At 37.7% G+C, this 18018-nt stretch overlaps 1 protein-coding gene across 2 annotated transcripts; it reads left to right on the top strand.

The window, feature by feature from the left end:
• The first annotated feature begins 827 nt into the window (after positions 1–827).
• bs (serum response factor blistered) lies at positions 828–17374 on the top strand. Of its 2 annotated transcripts, XM_031919800.2 has the most exons (5): positions 828–1445; positions 4103–4354; positions 14087–14192; positions 15889–15993; positions 16288–17374. In XM_031919800.2, the coding sequence occupies exons 1-5, from the start codon at positions 969–971 to the stop codon at positions 16497–16499; spliced, it is 1152 nt and encodes a 383-aa protein (XP_031775660.2). In that variant the 5' UTR covers positions 828–968; the 3' UTR covers positions 16500–17374. The 2 variants fall into 2 exon arrangements, with proteins under 2 accessions (XP_031775660.2, XP_086766564.1); XM_086910438.1 differs by lacking the exon at positions 15889–15993 and having other exon boundaries at positions 830–1445.
• Positions 17375–18018: the final 644 nt, after the last annotated feature.

Here is an 18018-nt window from a genome sequence, read left to right as displayed (position 1 = left end):
GTTAAAACATGATTTATATAATAATATTAACTAGAAATTTATTAAAATAAATTTATTAAAATATATTAAAATTAAATTATCTAAATTATAATTAATATTACAATAGTAATTATAATATTTAAATAATACTTCAATATAAGACAGTTAAACATTTTATGTCTTACAAAAAGAATTAACGTTTTCATTGTTGTTAATTCTTGATCATATTATAAACAAAAAATAAAAAATTGATCTATGTAAACAAATGTTGATGAAAGTATGAAAATTTCAAAATACTTTATAAGAAATAGCGAATCAAGACAGAATTGCTTATCAGCCGTATGTTCAGTAAGCACATAGAAATAGGAAGGACATACCGGTAAAAGAAAGGTGGGGGAGGGGAGAGGCGTGCAGGAAACGCTACTGTCAGTTGGATTGGTGTTTTGTCCCGGCGCGCCGAGTGATCATTTGAAAAGGAAGGACCACCTCTGTTCACCATATTTGGCAAACTTTCCCTAATATGGTAACGTCTACTTCTAAATATGGCAGCCGGGGACGCCCTCTCGTTGATTCTTGTACCACTCCGCGCAATCTTTTTGCCGTAAATTTTGGAATATTCAAGTCACGTAAAAGATATTTATCGATGAATCCAAAATCTTCAGAATAATTTTTATTTTTCTACGTTGAAATTTTTAAAAATCTTCTACCAGGAAATTCTATTTCGATTGAGTGGACTACTTTTTTACCGCGTACGTGGAAAATGGTGGGGGTAACAGCTGCGCAGAAACATACGGAGGCACCGTGTTAGCACGTAGGTCAAGTTACGATACTCTGCGCGCATTCAGTTCGCGGGGAGCGCTCGTGCAGTGCGCGTTGTTGTCCCGTGTTCCTCTAGATGGTTGATCACGTGGGAAACATTGCGCCGAGTTTTCGCGATTCCGTGGCGGAGAAGGGCCGAGGGAAAGGGAATAAATGTGTGCGAGTCCGTAATGGACAACCCTAGCGGCGGAAGAGATAGTCGGTACGCAAGTCTTGGATACAGCATGGGGATGATAGGCAGCGACGCTGGCTCGGAAATGTACGGCCGACCGTCCACCTCCCAACTTACAACTTCTCAAATAAGCCGCGGTGGCGCCACCATGATGGCCGCGGCAGCCGCTGCAGGCGCACCGAACGCCGGCGTGGGATCTGTACAAAGGGGTATCAAGAGGACCACTTCGGACGTCTGTTACGATGACAGCAATGCACGGCAGGCTCTTTCGCAACAACAAGGCATGTCAATGTCTACTGATTGTGTTCCTGATAATCTTGAGGAATCATTTACAAGTTTGGGTCAACCGAAAAAATCACCTCCCTCAAATGGTAAAAAGACCAAAGGACGGGTCAAAATTAAAATGGAGTACATCGATAATAAATTACGAAGGTACACTACCTTCTCCAAGAGGAAAACTGGAATTATGAAGAAGGTTCGTATTCGGCTAACTTGTCAGCTTATTTTTTGTTAATGTAAACTCAGTGTATTTGATTCGTCGATAATCAATCAATTAAATTATCATTGAAATCAATTATCTTTAGTGTGATTATTAAATGTTGTATAGCCAATGTGATGTTTCAAGTGTATTTATATGAGATAAGAAAGTACATAGAACAAGCTGCAAATGAAAAGTTAGCTTTCACATGTGACGCATAAGAACAAAGAGAAACGTGTACTATCGATGTGTGATTGCGTGGATTGCGCAAATCAAACATATGCCGATGACTTTTGCGAGCGCGCGATTTATGAGTGACAATTGTGCTTTCGCTATCGTGCATTTGTATATCAATAATGTATTTGTGTATTTTGGATTAAAATACACTGAAAAAAACAATGGCACGCTAATTATGTCTTTGATATTACAAAAACGAACTCGTGAGAAATTTTAATAATCATTATATGATTCCTTTTACGAATCAACTGTAATTAATTTTAGATTACTTATATTTATATAGTTATCATTTGATGTTGTATGATATATTATATTTAAAAGTTGTAATTACATGATAAAATTTTACGTTGGTTAGAAAATTATATAATTTTTCGTTCCTCTTTTGTATAAAAATTTCGTTTTCTGAATCAATTCTATGAATGATTAATGAATTATTTATAATAGATAATTTAACATTGTATTTTATATTTCAGTAATGAATTTTCTTTCACTATAAAATATCTTAATATTTATGTTCATTTAAACATTTTGTTTTCATTATTAGAATGAAATTAGAATTATTCATTTTCATATTAACAAAAATAATGCTCAAGTATAAAATAATGTTTTTTTTATTTTAAAAAAAGGAAAAAGAAGAACAATTTAATTAATAAATATATAATATCAAAAATAACTTGAAATTTTTTTTCGAGATAGATTTTTTAATTTTAACGTCAATTTAATTACATTACATTTGTTTGTTTGATCAAAACGCCGGTGTTTCTAAATCCGTAGAAGAACCTAAGGCAAATTGTGCATCTTTCATACGAATATAGAAAACCAAAGATAGATTGTTCCCCTTTTCTAAAGACGGGACTCTATAATTAGCTATGTTTTGACACGAAACTGACATAACCGTTTTATAACTTCATGAGAGAAATTAAAATTTAAACGAAATTCAAAATAAACAATGGTATTATGTAACCCATAGTATAAATTTAAATGTTAAAATTTAAATTTATAAGTAATATTAAAAGAATTACATACTGCCAACAAAATTTTGATTTTTTTATTTTCAAAGGTATAAAAATATATAATTTTGAGATAAAGAAGTAAAAATTTTTTTCAATTTTAAAAATATTTGTATAACAACTCTTTCTTCAACTGTACAATATGTGTATGTCTATAATAACATGTCACAAAGATAATAATTAAATTTTTTTAAATTATCGATTGATCTTTTTATACTAATCGATCAATAAATTAAAGATAGATAATAATTGGGAAATGAATTGTATGAATATATAAATTTAGTAATGCAAATCTGATTTAAATTTTAAATACGATCAATTTAGATATGATTAGAAAAACAAAAAAATATTGAAAATAAAAATAGAATATAATTCTAATTTCATTTTTTTTTTACTTGATATGATATTTATAGATTTATAGAAGATAAATAAATTCAAAAGATACGCTTTTAATTACAAATTAAAAAAAAAAAATGACTAGAAGATTATTCAGAATTTCATTGCAAGTTATAAATACTATTTATTTTTATTTTACATAATATTTTGCAGAATACTTTCTTCAACTGTAAATAAGCTGGCAATATTCTAATCTAAGTTAAATACAACGATTTCATAACTTTTCACTATGTTTATTCATCTTCGTGCCGCAGTGTTGTTTTCCCTCGAGCAGTAAGTTTCTTGTTAGCAAATTGAATTTTTACAATTTAGATTCAATTTAAATAATTACAATGTAGGTATATTTTCATGAGAATTTCAGTTTTTCCTCCTTAAAGAAAAAAAAAATGAATTCTATCCACATTATACTCGTATAAACGCTTCGGTAAACCTTGATAATTATGTTATTATAAGATATCTCTAAATATAAAAGAATCACATATGTATTTAGGTTTTTCATCGTACGTTCTTGTTTTCGATTAATATAAAAATCATGGTACTAATGATTGCGCAGGCGATTATGATTTACATAAGTGCATTTTATATCGATCAGTAAATAATAAGTGTTCGTGATACACGTCAACTATTCAAATTTATTTACATTCAATGAAAAAGTAGTAATAATAGTTTTTTTTTATAAAAAGATTTGAATTTAATGAATGAATATAAGATTCATAACTGGCTTTCTGCTTAGTAGAGTAGATGTCTTGATAAATAATCACGATATATCTATCTTATATCTATCTATGTATCTTCAAATTCAGTTATTAATTCAATATTTAAAAATTTTTAATGTTTAAAACATCTTTCTAAATAAACGAAATCAAAAAAAAAAAAAAAAAGCCAAAAACAGACAGGGAACAAAGAAAAAAAAATGAGAAAAAATTTAAATAAAATTAACACGATTGAAAACGAGTGGAAAAAAAAAACAATCCCTGGACATCCCTAATTAATCGTTATCCTTGATTGCAGGCGTACGAGCTGTCGACACTGACAGGTACACAAGTGATGCTGCTGGTAGCAAGCGAGACCGGCCATGTGTATACGTTCGCGACGCGAAAACTGCAGCCGATGATAACGAGCGAGGCCGGGAAAGCGTTGATCCAGACTTGCCTGAACAGCCCGGACCCGCCCGCCTCCGGTTCCTCCGGTGACCAGAGGATGTCCGCGACCGGGTTTGAGGAGACAGAATTGACCTACAACATAGCCGACGACGAGCAGAAAGTAAGGCAACTGGTGTATGGCTCGCCGCACGGTGGCTCGCTGCACGGCGGATATCCTGGTGGCGGGCCGACCGGAGGTCCTCCTGGCCATCCGCCACCCCCGCCGCCGCCACCGCCGCCGGGTTCGCAGCACGCGCCACCCTCGCACGCGCAGCACGCGCACCTGATTGCGCATGCACACGCGGGCTCGCCGAGCTCGCACCTGGTACCCTGTTCCAGTCCTGGGCCCATGCTGGCCGGTGGCCCCTATCAACAATCCTGCCCCTCGCCTCTGCCACCCCATCACGCCGCCTACCATCCTCACATGTCGCACTCGCATCCTCAACGGTAGTACTATCCACCTTGAACCTGCGCTCGCTCGTCCTCCGATCGTACTCGCGTATCCGACGCGTCCCTTCGCCTCGAACATCAAACGTTCGAGTTGTGCATTCCTTGACGTGTTTCATGATCACTCTCGAGGAATATTGAAATATTGGGGAGAAGAAGATAGAAGAGGAAGCGTCGGAACGCGAGCGTCTAACGTGTCCGTGGATATCGGTGGTGAGAAGAGATGCTCGATAAGAGTTCCGGTGGAAAGCTGGAGAACTACCGGCTCCGTGACGGCGGCGTAACCGCAATTATCCGCGTATCCTTATCGAGACCCTGTCGTTGACTGTCGACGATCGGCCGACAGTTTCGCTCCCCGTTCTTACCAACGTTCACGATACGTGTGTTCTCTGAGATACGCGGGTGACTCTTCGAAATAGGTAGATTTTGGATAACGAGTTGTTGTACGTGTTTTAAATATATACACGTTTCAAGATTATTCTTATTCTTTCCCGTGTAGACGGCTCTTACGGTTTCGCAGGATAGAGTTTCACGCAGGCCTCCATAGGGGAACATAATTGTTCTAGCGAGATTTCATTAGCAAGAACCGGTGGAAAGAGTACAACTACGGTTTTTCTTTTCGACCATTTTTGTTTCAACTTTGTAAGAATGAGTGCTAGGTTTCCGAAGCTTCTCTTCTGTTTCCTGGTTATTTTTCACACCGTCGAAGGGCTCCTCGAACAGACGCTCTCCTTGGCGTCGGTGCAATTCCGTCCATGCCGCGTTCACTTAGCTGTGTGGGAACGTGTTAAATTTTTTTTTTTTTTTTTTCCTTCTTCTTCTTCTTTGGTGCTGATCATTCCCAAGGCAAGTTTCGAAGAATAGGCGCATTATCATTACGAAGGATTTACGATACTTTGATGCCTCGTTATCGGGAACGTGTCGTACAGTCGGCGTAAAATCGTGTGCCGCGTGCAAGCTGAATAACGAATCAGCGCGGCGGAGGAAGTTCCGGACGACATCCGACTTTCTTTTCCGGACGATGAATATCGAAATTCTCGATGAGGCGCGCATCACATCCGGTGTCAATGAAAGTACGGTTATATTTTCTTTTTGTACGTGCATACGTAGGGAGGGTAGTAGTAGTAGCATCTCGTACGATATTCGCTTACGATATTCGCTACAATCCTAGGGCTGGATTACATTTCTTCCTACTGTTTGTAACAGCGTTCGATTATGCGTTATTGAAAAATTCCATTTTTGTACGATATATAGTATATATTTAATTTAATTAACCGATTAAAAAAATTGTTAATTATTTTCTAACCGAGAAAATTGTCGTAAAATTTAACATATTTATCGGTGGTCGTTTCATAAATCTTTTCTTCCATCCAAATAAATTATCGCGTCATACTGATGGAATCGTCGGTTTTCAACATACAAGCTTGATACGTCGCTTATTATAAAGCCATTTGCATAATTTCCTGCTGTATCTGAATTAATTTATCGATATCGTTCCCGTCGTCGACAAATCAACTTCACGGATACATCGATACGTCGAAGGCTTATGAAACGACCGTGTGGAGAATGCTAACAGCGAGAAAATAGCTCGCATAATTGCGTGCCAGGTGCACTAAAAAGATTTAACCAAATCAGTCGACGAGGTAAAATCGAGGCTACTTATGGTAAACGTGCGCGCGCGCGTAAGCACACTCGGAGATCCTAGTACAGTTGTTAACGACAATCAGAACGATGTTTTGCCACGGCTGGCTCGTTGGGAAGAGTTTCAAGCAATTAACTCTTCTTTCGACTTGGTATCGCGAGTAGAAGGTTTCTACGGACACCTGTCATCCTCGGGATACGGTCGAGCAGTACTTAACATAGCAGGTTTTTGGTACTTAATATGCTTAAGAACGATTATTTCAATTATATTACTTTCGTTATTCCACGATATTAATAATAAATGTGTTATGGATAGGCTCAGGGAGCGGTTTCTTTTTTTTTTTTTTTTTTTTTTTTTTTTGACGATAGAAAAATTCGACGGCAATGTAATCTTGGGAATTGATCGTGATCAAGCGACGCTCGTGATTAGCCGAGGCGTGTGATGATGTTTTCAATGAAAACCGATTGGAGCGCAAGAAAACGTACGGTGCTCCGTTTCCAACGTATAAATCTAGTCCAGTCGACGCGTACTATAAATGTATACGAGATTTACGTCCACAATGTTCTATCTTGGTGAACATTGACGAGAAGATGATCGATATTTTTTTTCTCTCTTTCTCTCTCTCTCTTAACCGTTCGATCGTCAAAACGATCGAACATCTTAGCTTTTGATAATTGAAGGAACAATTGAAATCGTAAAATTTATAATATTATATATTGTTATAAGAATTTAGTTTGTAATTAATAACAGATTAAGATATGTGTGTAAGCACGAATTTTATTTTTTTTTTTTTTTGTTTTATTTAAAATTACCGGTGGAATTTTATTAGAAAGAAATTTTAATTAGTATCGGATTGGTTGAATTTAACGCGAACTTCTGTTGTTATTTGAACGAGAAATGATAGATGTTTGAGTCACTTTTGTCATATGAACTCCAGCTATACGAATTATTTGTTCCTCGATGGATTCGGATAAATAATGTAGTTGCTTTTCAACGTATCAAAATTTTAAATCGTATTTCTTGTCTCATTTTATTGCTCGTGACATGAAAGCGAGGATAATTACAAAAATATATATATATATATATATTAGGAAATTCAGAAAATTTAGAAGAATTTAATGGCTAGATCTATACGTTAATCGAAGTCCAAAGACTTTTCTACGGTACGTACTCGTTCAAGTCGTACATCTTCGCGAAACGAACGAAACTCACAAGAAGACACGTATCTACAGGAATTTTTCGTTTATCGAAGAACGAGAAAAAGAGAGGCAGATGATTTTTAATCGTGCATTTAGGATAATAACTCATGTGATGAATTACTCGAGGAGCCGTGTATTTTATACATACATGTATATTCTGTCTTCGTATCTGTCCCGTTTTCTTCTTTAATCGTATTTATAATTAGTTTATTACGATGATATCTCTCTTAATTTATTTAAAGATCTGTAAATACGTTGTAAGTACGATCCATCTATCTCTCGCCGAGCCAACAAGATTCAAATGGAACTGTGGCAAACCGTGTTCGAAAAATCAAAAAAAAAAAAAAAAATAATAATAATAATAAATTTCGATCTTTCGTATTTACGAGTCTTGTCTTCAAAATAATTAAAGAATAGAAATCCAGAAAATGAAAAACAAAAATCGAAGATTCAGATAACGAAAGCAGCAATTCTTCTCGATTTTCCAGAAGAAAAGAAATTTAATCCTTGTTTAACGATAAACAATCTTTGCGAAATTGCTTATATCTCACGATTGAAACTGAAGGGTGGCGTTTCCTTTACGAACCCTCGAACTTCCCCCCTTCACCAATTTTCAGAAAAACGATCATTCGAGAAAGCGAATCCAATTAACGTTCCACCTGGTTTCCTTCAGTTCCGAATCGCTCGTGTGTATACTTCTTTACATGTAATGCAACAAACCACCTTACGTACCCAGTTCGTGGGATTGGCGAGGCCGGAATCAAGGAAATATCAAATTCGTCCATATACACATTCCCCTTTCTTCTTTTCTTCCCATCAAAGATCCTTATCGAGGAGTGGCATCAATTTTTTAAAATACTCATGTCGTTCGGGTCGAGGCGTTTCGCCTTTTCCTGGTGAACGAAAAAGAGAACAAAAAAAAAAAAAAGGAAAGAAAGAAAGAAAAAAAGGCCAACGAAGAAACGCGAGAAATCGTAGTACGTGGGTGCGAGTCCGAGCCAGTAGACCCGGCGGTGCACGCTTGGCATTATTGCGCATTGAATATACATATATATGTATATACACACACGCATATATATATATATATATGTATATACATATATACATCGTACATATACGTGTATATATATATACATACTGTTGTGTGCATCGTACATTGTTCCGTAATGTGTTTGTACTGAAAGTGGCATGTGTAGTATTTGTTTGTTTGTTTGTTTTTTTTTTTTTCCTCTCTTTCGTAGATTAAGTAGCTAGTATTTAAAATACCTTTTTAATTTAAATTCCCAGGCGAATCCCACCTGCCCTCCCCCGTCCCCCTTCTCGTTTCTTCATCAAGTAGAGAGAAAAACCTCGATTCTCGTCCATTTTCACACATTATGCATGCTTACGTGTGTATGTGTTGTGTGTTGTTTTCTCTTCTTTTTTTTTTCTGTTTTTTTTTTTTTTTCCCGTATCGCTTGAAATATTTGAAGAAAAGAAAAGAGCAGGTACATATATAAATATATATATATAAAGAATACATAGAAAAATATAAAACAGAAGTAGATGGAAATGTTACGTGGATGAAAGATATAGAAACGAGACGAAATATACGAAAAATCACGCGAGAGTTTAAAATTAACGGGAGATTGAGGGGGGGGAGGGGGAAGAAAAAAAGAAAAATAGAAGAAAAAAGAAAAATATCCGATGGAAAAAAAAAAATAAGAAAAAGAATGTAATTTTATCCGTGGTCTCTCTCGTCGACGCACAAAGTACAAATAATATATAATATAATTAATTTTACGATTATGATATTATCCTGAATTACACACGGTAATCACGAATGTACGGGCTGGCGTGCCTTTTAGTTTTATGTATCACATATGTGTAAATAGTATACTGTAAAATACTGTGATAATATTTATATTACACGTACGTATTATATTGTTTCGATTAATGATAATTATGGTCCCAAGATGACAAAATGTTTCGTCGAACGATACAGTTAGCCGATGTACACGTATACACACACGAATACGCCAACAATAATTGGGCACGGGGGGTGCCAGTTGTTCGCGAAAGACAGGTAGGTATAATAATAATGATATTAAAAAAAAAAAAAAAAAAAAAAAAAAGAAAAGAAAAAAGAAAAAAAAATACCACCTGTTTTTTGGTAGAAATACCAGATTCAGATTACGCTCCCTTTTCTCTTCGATTGATCAAATTCGTACCTTTTATATTCTATCCAATATGGTATATATCACTATGTTGATAACGACGATGATGAAGAAATGTAATAAGACGAAAAAGAAAGGAATTTGTGCGATTGGGTAATAGTTTCGCATGAAACGGTAAACTAGTTGCGTTGAGATGATTAGAAAGAAACTGGCCTCCATCGAGGAAGGTATTGAAACAGTACGATCGAAGAACTTTTAACTCGAACGGTCTCTCTTGCGGTTGATGATATTGTTATCGAAAAGAGGAGAAAAATTTTAAAAATTTGTTTCTTCCTGCTAATTATAATACGTTGAATTTTGTTGTTGATTTATCGATGAGATGATTTTTTAATTTTCGTCTGTGCGTGAGCGTACTTCTCGCGTAGTTTAGTATAAAATTGCTAGATTGAATTGTTGTCTAATATGGTTGAAAAAATTCTTCATTGTTTTGTAAATAATAACGTGGAAACGGCGGTAGTATTGTTCGAAAATAGATAAAGAACTTGTTACTTTTTAATTAAGATGATTTTTTTTCTCTCTCTAAAGAAATTAACGTGAATCATATCATTACTGTAATTGACGAAAATGTTCACAAAACTTGGTGCAATGGTTATTCGTTAATGCGATAAGTAATCAAAAAAAAAAAAAAAAAAAAAACAAAAAAAAAAAGAAATAATTATGTTAAGGATTAAAAAACCACGAGTTGCGTTCGATTATACGAGATTAAATAATAATTCTATTAACGCTGCGATCATTATTGTAAAAAAAAAAAAAATATTCCGATCTGCTTGAAAATAAGACTCCGATCAACAGCATTCCATTTTGCCATTCATCCTTTCAGCATAACTTAAAAGGTAGGTTTGCATCTCGATATGCGCGGAATTCATTTACAAATTTAAAGATTCTTTTTTTCAAAAGCAACATGTCTTGAACTTTTCTATTTAAGCATCGCTTTAATTCTTTCAGACGTAAACCAATCAATTCTGTGATTCTTATTTTCCCTTAAAACTTATTCCCCTTGCAAAATGCATCTTTTCATCTTTGATCGACACGAATCTTCGTTTCTTCGTTTACACGCGAATAAAATTATAAACATCCTTAAATCGTAATAAGAATAAATCTGAAAGAGTTAAAAAAAAAAAAAAAAAAAAAAACCTACATTTCTCCAAGCTTAAAAGAACAAAGGTGAAATGAAAAAAGAAAATAAGAAGAAATCAAGAAGAAAAAACCCCTTAAGATAAGTATTCCTAGGACGCACCACCCCATTGGTACACATCTACGAAAAAAAGAAACCGCGGCAAAATCCACCATTAATAAAAATAACGAAAAGAAAAACAATTGAAATCTCCCTTCTCCCTATCGTATACGGAGAACGTTTTGCGGCGGGGGTTCGTAGGCCACGATTTACGATCTAACGATTTAACGATTATGATGCATTTCGCTAAGAGGGCACCCTGGTGAATCGCGGCCGCTCGGAGGAAAACGGCGAAGAACAACGGCGAATGGGTGGCTGGCAGGGCGAAAGAGAGAAGGGCGGTAAACAGGTGGGGAGGAAATCGTAGGGAAGGGAAGAGAGAAAGAAGGCGGGGGAAGAGAGAGAGAGAGAGAGAGAGCTAGAAAGAGGGAGAAAAAGAAAGAGAAAGAGAGAAGGTATGGAAGGTGGAAGCAGAATACCATATACGGTCACCTTTGTCAAAGGCTGGTTGTCGCCATATACAGGCAATGTTCGCGATGGCAGATACTTATATAGAGTCCAACTTAAGAATCAGGAATGCCGGTTTTTGTCGCGCCTTCTATACACACCCGTGGTAATGGGGGGTACAAATACGACTCGGAAGTGATCGCCGACAGAACGGCTCGCTGCACGCGGACAAGGGGTCGCGAGACCAGCCCTCTCCTCCGTATGGCTTTCGGAAATCCTTCATGGAAACCAACCGTGGTGACCGGCCTTCAGATTCGAGAGCTTGCGCGAGTCGATCAAAGATTGTAATGTAGTAGAACCGCAAGTAGAAGCTGCGCAAATAATTTCCGTGTTGCATGGGTGAAAGGTATAGTTTATCGAAGCGATCTTTCGAAGTTCTAGTTTCGACTTTTGCGTGGGTGTATTATATATTAGTTTTGGAGTTAATTAAAAGGATAACGTTGCGTTGGCGTGATACGGTTGAAGTATTCGGTATTCGATGACAAAATGGATTCGATTTAGGCTAATTTTGGAATTTCGTCGGAATCTAAAAAAAGAGATTTCAGATGTTTTTTTTTTTTTTTTTTTTTTTTTCCAGAATATCTTTCACAGTTTTCTTTTCAATATCATCATGTTTTGGAATCGCATTTCGTTAATTGCAAGTGGTGAAGGATATACCTTTCAGCACACGGATATATAATTGAAGTCTTTGGTGAATGACTGGTTCGAAAGTAGAGCAGTCTAATTAATTGACTTGGTTTCAACTATTTTTGGAATGTTGAACCCTTACAGTGCGCCGGAGATCCCTTTCCTTGCTCTTTATTCTTCCGAGGCTAAAGGACGTTTCATTTTTTCGATCGCACGTTTCTCGGAAACCTCTATTTCTTTCGTGTTCGGTTTTCTTTTATAAAACATCGGACGTGATCGAATTCCTCGATCAGTTACCGATTCGAAAGCGAAGTAATTTAATTGACAATCTCCAACTATTTTTGGAATTTTATGTCTTTGAATTTAAACATCGCTATTATCTGACCGTTCAAATTATTTAATACGTTCAAACGGAGAGTACGATTAAATTTTTTCTTCTTCTTTTTTTTTTATATAGAAGATACCATGTAGGTTCACGATTGCCTCCTCATTGCGATTAACCAAAAAAGAAATTCATCTGATTAACAGTAAATTCTATGGCGAAACCACCAATGAAAACTTCGATTCCCCTTATTACAATAGAAGATTATAATAATAATTCCATTTGTTCGACGACACAATTCACGAGTTCACCGGCTCTTCGATCATTGACTCGCGATCAACCTACAATTAATAATAATAAAACTCCATTTTGTCCGACTCTATCGGCAGCCGATTCACTTGTTCCAAAGCGCGGTCGAAATTAATCAAAATAAAAACAAACGAATTCGTATTACGCAGAACAAGTTTCCTCCTCCACTATCCCGTGCGAATGGCCGGCCAAATCTAAATCGTTTTTCCCCCCGTCAAAAGACGATTCGCGCTTCCTAATTCTCCGGCACAGAAGCGGCTTACACGTACGCTCGATTTGCTTTCTCTCGACCGGCGGTCGACATGTGTACGCGCGCATATATATCCTGGCCAACGATTCGCATGCATGTATATAAAACATGGCTAAGTTCGGTCCCCGGCACATGCGGTATGGAAGGACGTGGAAAAAAAGCTTATAGCCAGCAGCCGGTGGTGGCGGTAGGCCAGGGGAGAGAAAGTCACCCGGGGAAACCGTAGTCCTGCGTAAATTTGTGAGAATCTGCCGTGGAAGCGCGGTACGAGTTCAGACCGCGCGGATGGCCATATAAGGCGCGCGAACAAGCTCGCGCATCTCTCCCTGCTAGGTAGGTAGGTAGGTAAGTTGGTTCGTTGGTTGTTGTTTCGCTGCTTAGGCTGGTTGGTAGGCTACCGTTGATTGATTGGTTAGTTGCACGTTTGATTGGCTCGCCGATATTATTACCGAGGCGTTATCCAACGATTTACAGGCTACGAATCGGCGGTGCTCAATACCATCCTCTCCGGCTTGTTTTCTGCTTGTCGCCGCATCGCTCGTTAGGGAATTGCGCCCGGAATTTACGATACAGATCGTACGTTATTCCGATACGGTGTATCGTATCGTTTTCGTTACGATTTTTTTACGTTGTAAAATTTTCTTTGATGAGTTTGGGGGTTTGTCTGTTGCGAACGAGGGATAAGGAGGTTTCGATCGTTTTTTTTTTTTTTTTGATGTCGATTGATTATCTTCGATCGAAAGAGTTGTAGTCGTTTGTAAGAACGAAGGCGGGAGATGATTCATGAATTCATAAATTTTCTAGCAGGGCGACACGTTTCTGAGAGACTTAATGTATGCAAACAAAATTAAAATATGATTCATCTATGCTTCCATCATTTTTTTCTTTTTTCTCTTTTCCTTTCTTCTCGATTGAAATGAAGTTACCACGTAGCACGCGGTGATTGCGTCCGATGATGGGTAATTGGCGGATGATTTGAAACTTGGATGTCATTCGCTACTTTCCGCGTCGATATTATTGTACACGTTACCGTAAATAGATAAATACAATTAACAATTATTTTATGTGACGCATAAACAAAGAGATGGAAAATAATTCTTCTTCTTCGATCAAGTGGATACGCTTTTTTTATATCGACAAATTTCGTTTCACTGTTCCAGGAAGACGGCACTTCACCTAGGTCGGACGTGTGCGCGAACGAAAGCGACGGAGACACCAGTGATGGCGATTCTCCCGTGTCAAAGGATCTGTCGAAAAATCACTCGGGTAAGTTCTCTACCATACCAAAAAAAAAAAAAAAAAACCTATATATAAATCCTTCTCGTTAAATTTTAGATTTTCAGAAAAAAAGTTAAAGACGATTCGCGTTCGTGGTTTAAAAATAAAATGTTTTATCAACAAAAGAACGAATCGAGTATTCTTAAAATCCGCTGTCTCGATGATTGAACGTCGTCTCGTCGTTTCCTCCCTTTCGAATTTGTCGTGCTAGGACAATTTCACCTGTCCATCCGCGCTGTCCATCGTCGAAAGACAATCGTACAGCTGCGCATACGTGGCCGAGTAATTAACGAATTTCCCCGTGGCCGTAGCAAAGGAGTCGCGTACGATCGCGCGGACTAAGTAGCAACCGGTAAAAGCCGTGGCGTGGAAAATCGTTAGAGAGACCGTAGAGGCAGTTTCGAGGCAGAGGTAAACGCGCAATCCAATCAGTCAGGTAGGTCGGCATAACAGAGAAGGGGATAGACCTATACATACATATATATATATATATAAAATGTATATAGAGAAAGAGATCGAGTAGGAGAAGTAGCGTGTGTACGGGCGGAGGAGAGGAGAGAAACGGTTGAAGAGAACGAGAGAATGGTATCAGAGAGGTAAAACGTGCGGTATATATGATGCGTATGCGAGCGCGTGCGAGCGAGCGAGCTAGAGCGCGGGGGAGGGAGGGAGGGAGGGAGGGAGTAAGGTAGGAGGGGAGGGAAAGAGAGGGAGAAGATAAAGGAAAGAGGACACTTAAAATGCGAAAAGTGTGCGAGCGATGACGAGGTTATCCGTGTAGGGGAGTACATAAGGAGTTGTACGGGCCGCGATGACCAAACTAAGACAACGACGCGCTGCCTAACTGGGAAGTAAGATCCGGTCGAAAGCCGCGCTTCGATGCAGGTGTACACATAAATATCGATGCTAATATATGGAGTGGATGCCATCCGACTTACCGATCGCCAGCATGACGTATGTTTTTTTTTTTTTTTTTCTTCCCCTCCCCCCCTTCTTTTTCTTTTCGCCTTTCCATTGTTCCCCACGGCATCTCCCCGCCCGGAATTTTGATAACCGGCCGCCACGCGTTGATATCTCCGCCGCGCCGACCATCGATCTTTTATCCATCCCTCCTCCTCCTCCCTTCTTCCCGATGATCGAGATTTCGATCGATTCCTCTTGAGAGCTCTTTGTTTTGTTGCTCCTCTTCCGGCAGCTTTGAGAGAGATTTTTCTTCTTCGTTGGCCGAATTTTCTTTTTCTTTTTCCTTCGACAAAAATTGTTTGGTTAATTAGAAGAGGGGGGAGGAAAAAATTTTAAGAGATTCGTAAATAATACGTACCTTTATGCTCGGAAAAGTCTCTCTGTTAATTCTATCTCGTTTTATATTAAATAGTTGGTTGGCTTGTTGCGCCGTGTCGATCGCGTAAATGTATATTTTTAGCGATGTTTTGTACCTACGGATCGATTTAAGTAGTGAAGGAAACCCAAAAAGCAGACGGCCATGTCCGATTAATACGACGCGCACCATCTAACTTCAATTTCCTTTTATTTTAAAAGGGAGTATATACGATCTGTATAATGATTCACATGATTCTTTTTGTTCACCGCTTTAACTTTTTAACAGTAAAAAGTATAAAAAATCATGCGTAATAAATCTATAAAAATTCGTTAATCCAAGAAAAACAATCGTGATTCTGTGTAGGTATAATGTACCAGATGCCACAGACAGTGATTTACTCGCCAAGTCCGGGGGTTCTACTCGGTATCGGTCAAAATGGCCAGCCGGTGCAAATATCTCAAGAAGGAGGTGAGAAACCATGATCATCCCCTGGAATCGCTTTCTCTCTCTCTCTCTCTCTCTCTCTCTCTTTCCCCCAGAAAAAAAATAACAATAATAATATTAATAATAATAAAACACACATCTCCAAGCCACATCCTTACGATAGCCGAACGAGAACGAAATCCATCCAGATGGAAACCGACGAAACCAATCACGCGTTCTCGAGGGTGGTTGCGCTCTCGAGACGAGGCGTTCTCCCCCAGAAAGACGTGCCCTCTCCTCTTTTCCTCTTTTCCGAGGTTTTTTGGCATTGTTTCACAGGCACGGTAGCCCCGGTTAACACGACGCAGAGTAATCAACAGCCGTTCATCACGATACCGTTGAACGTCGCGATGAGCGCCGCCGGATTGTCGCTTCCGGTCGCCTCCAGGATGAATCTATCGCCGTCGCCTCGATCACCGACGACCACGACAACGGCCACGTCGTCGTCCAACTGCGAGCTGCCATCGGATCTGAGCAAAGATCGTGAGTGATATATCGTGGATCGAGCCTCGATTAAGAAAAACCCTCCTCGATACCTGTCGCTCGCCGACGCACTAACTAAAAGGCTTGACCCGACGAGATTGGACGGGGGCCATCTTTTTTCCAATCCATCGTTTCGCTTCACCGAACGGGTACACGTTCGGTGACTCGTACCCGAGAACTCGAAAATCTCGAAACGTGCACTCGAGAAAGATGACGTCTTTTCGATTCGGATCGATCGATCCGACGATCGGGGCCGCGGTCAAAGAAGCGTTGCTTTGACACAAGGATCGCTCGACGAATGTTCGACGATTGATATATGGCTGCCAAATTCGATGCTCAACAAATGATGGCAAACGAGGCCATCGAACTTTTCATACGAACGTTGTTGCGCAGTTAAAATTTTGAGGCGAGGGTTTGATACGATATTCGATATTGCTTAGAATTTTCTTGGATCCGTGAGCCGTGTCCAACGGGAATTTTATTAGCAATGTAACTTATTTCTTCGTGGATCGAGTGATATCATTTGTGTGTCATTTGACCTCTCCCCTCCCGAAGAAATTATTTATAATGTTGACGAAAAATTTCTATTGGACGCGATTAATGTTACGCATTCTATGGATATAATACACGAGTTAATGTTCTTTTTTCTTTTTTTTTTTTTTTAGAGATAAATAATAAATAATTTGATCTTTGATCAGACACGCATGAATTAATTTGTTGTCATTTTAAAGAAAATACAAATTTTATTTACGGTAATATCGTGGTAACATTGTTTCAACTTTGTGCGAAATGCAAATATTTCTTCAAAATTATTATAATTTAAAAAGATAAATCTAAAAGCGTTGATTTATATTAAATAAAAATATCGATTAATTAAACAAAATTTATCGATACAAATGCAATCTTAAAAATTACCTTGTCAATATTTTTTTGTATTTTCAGTAAAAAAATAACTTTTGCATAACATTATCTAGAAAAATCGAAACTTCTTTACATTCATCGTAATGTTCATTGTTCCAGCGTTTTCGCGATCATGGTTTGAAAAGAACATTTTCCGCGGTATTACCGATATTCTTATTGCTAATATTTGTTTATTATCGTACGATTTTATCGAAAATCGCGAATATTATCGAGATCCTCTTTTGCACTCGCGATAACCGACGGCAATGCGTTTCGACGCGAAGAATCTCGCCGTCATTCGAGATCTTTGATGATGTTAAAGGTTTCATAAACGAGAATTAAAAATCTTATCAATCTTTATTTTCTTCTAGAGTAATAAAAGAATATATAGTATTCTCTACAACATATATTTACATGAATATTATCCGTAGATATCTAATAAGATCATAGAATTGTGATCGTACTCGTGATTAAAATTGGCAATTTTTATTATGAGCTTCTTAATTTTTATCAATGGTATCAAGAAAATCGTACGTTAAAAATATCTTTATTAATCGAGTGCAAAGGTGGAGATTTTTGCGGATTTTTTCCTACGTACGATTTTATACCTATTGTGTAAATTAAAAT

This window comes from Apis florea, unplaced genomic scaffold, assembly GCF_048593485.1.
Source record: "Apis florea isolate Af1SG1 unplaced genomic scaffold, ASM4859348v1 contig_3184_pilon, whole genome shotgun sequence".
NCBI lineage: Eukaryota > Metazoa > Arthropoda > Insecta > Hymenoptera > Apidae > Apis > Apis florea.
Note: the sequence above shows the minus strand (reverse complement) of the source record. Positions and strands in the feature narration are given on the sequence as shown.

Coding starts and splice junctions, on each gene's coding strand:
- bs (XM_031919800.2), top strand. CDS start 969: ATGGACAACCCTAGCGGCGGAAGAGATAGTCGGTACGCAAGTCTTGGA. Junction 4,355..14,086: donor TAGCCGACGACGAGCAGAAA/GTAAGGCAACTG, acceptor TCACTGTTCCAG/GAAGACGGCACTTCACCTAG. Junction 15,994..16,287: donor GCAAATATCTCAAGAAGGAG/GTGAGAAACCAT, acceptor ATTGTTTCACAG/GCACGGTAGCCCCGGTTAAC.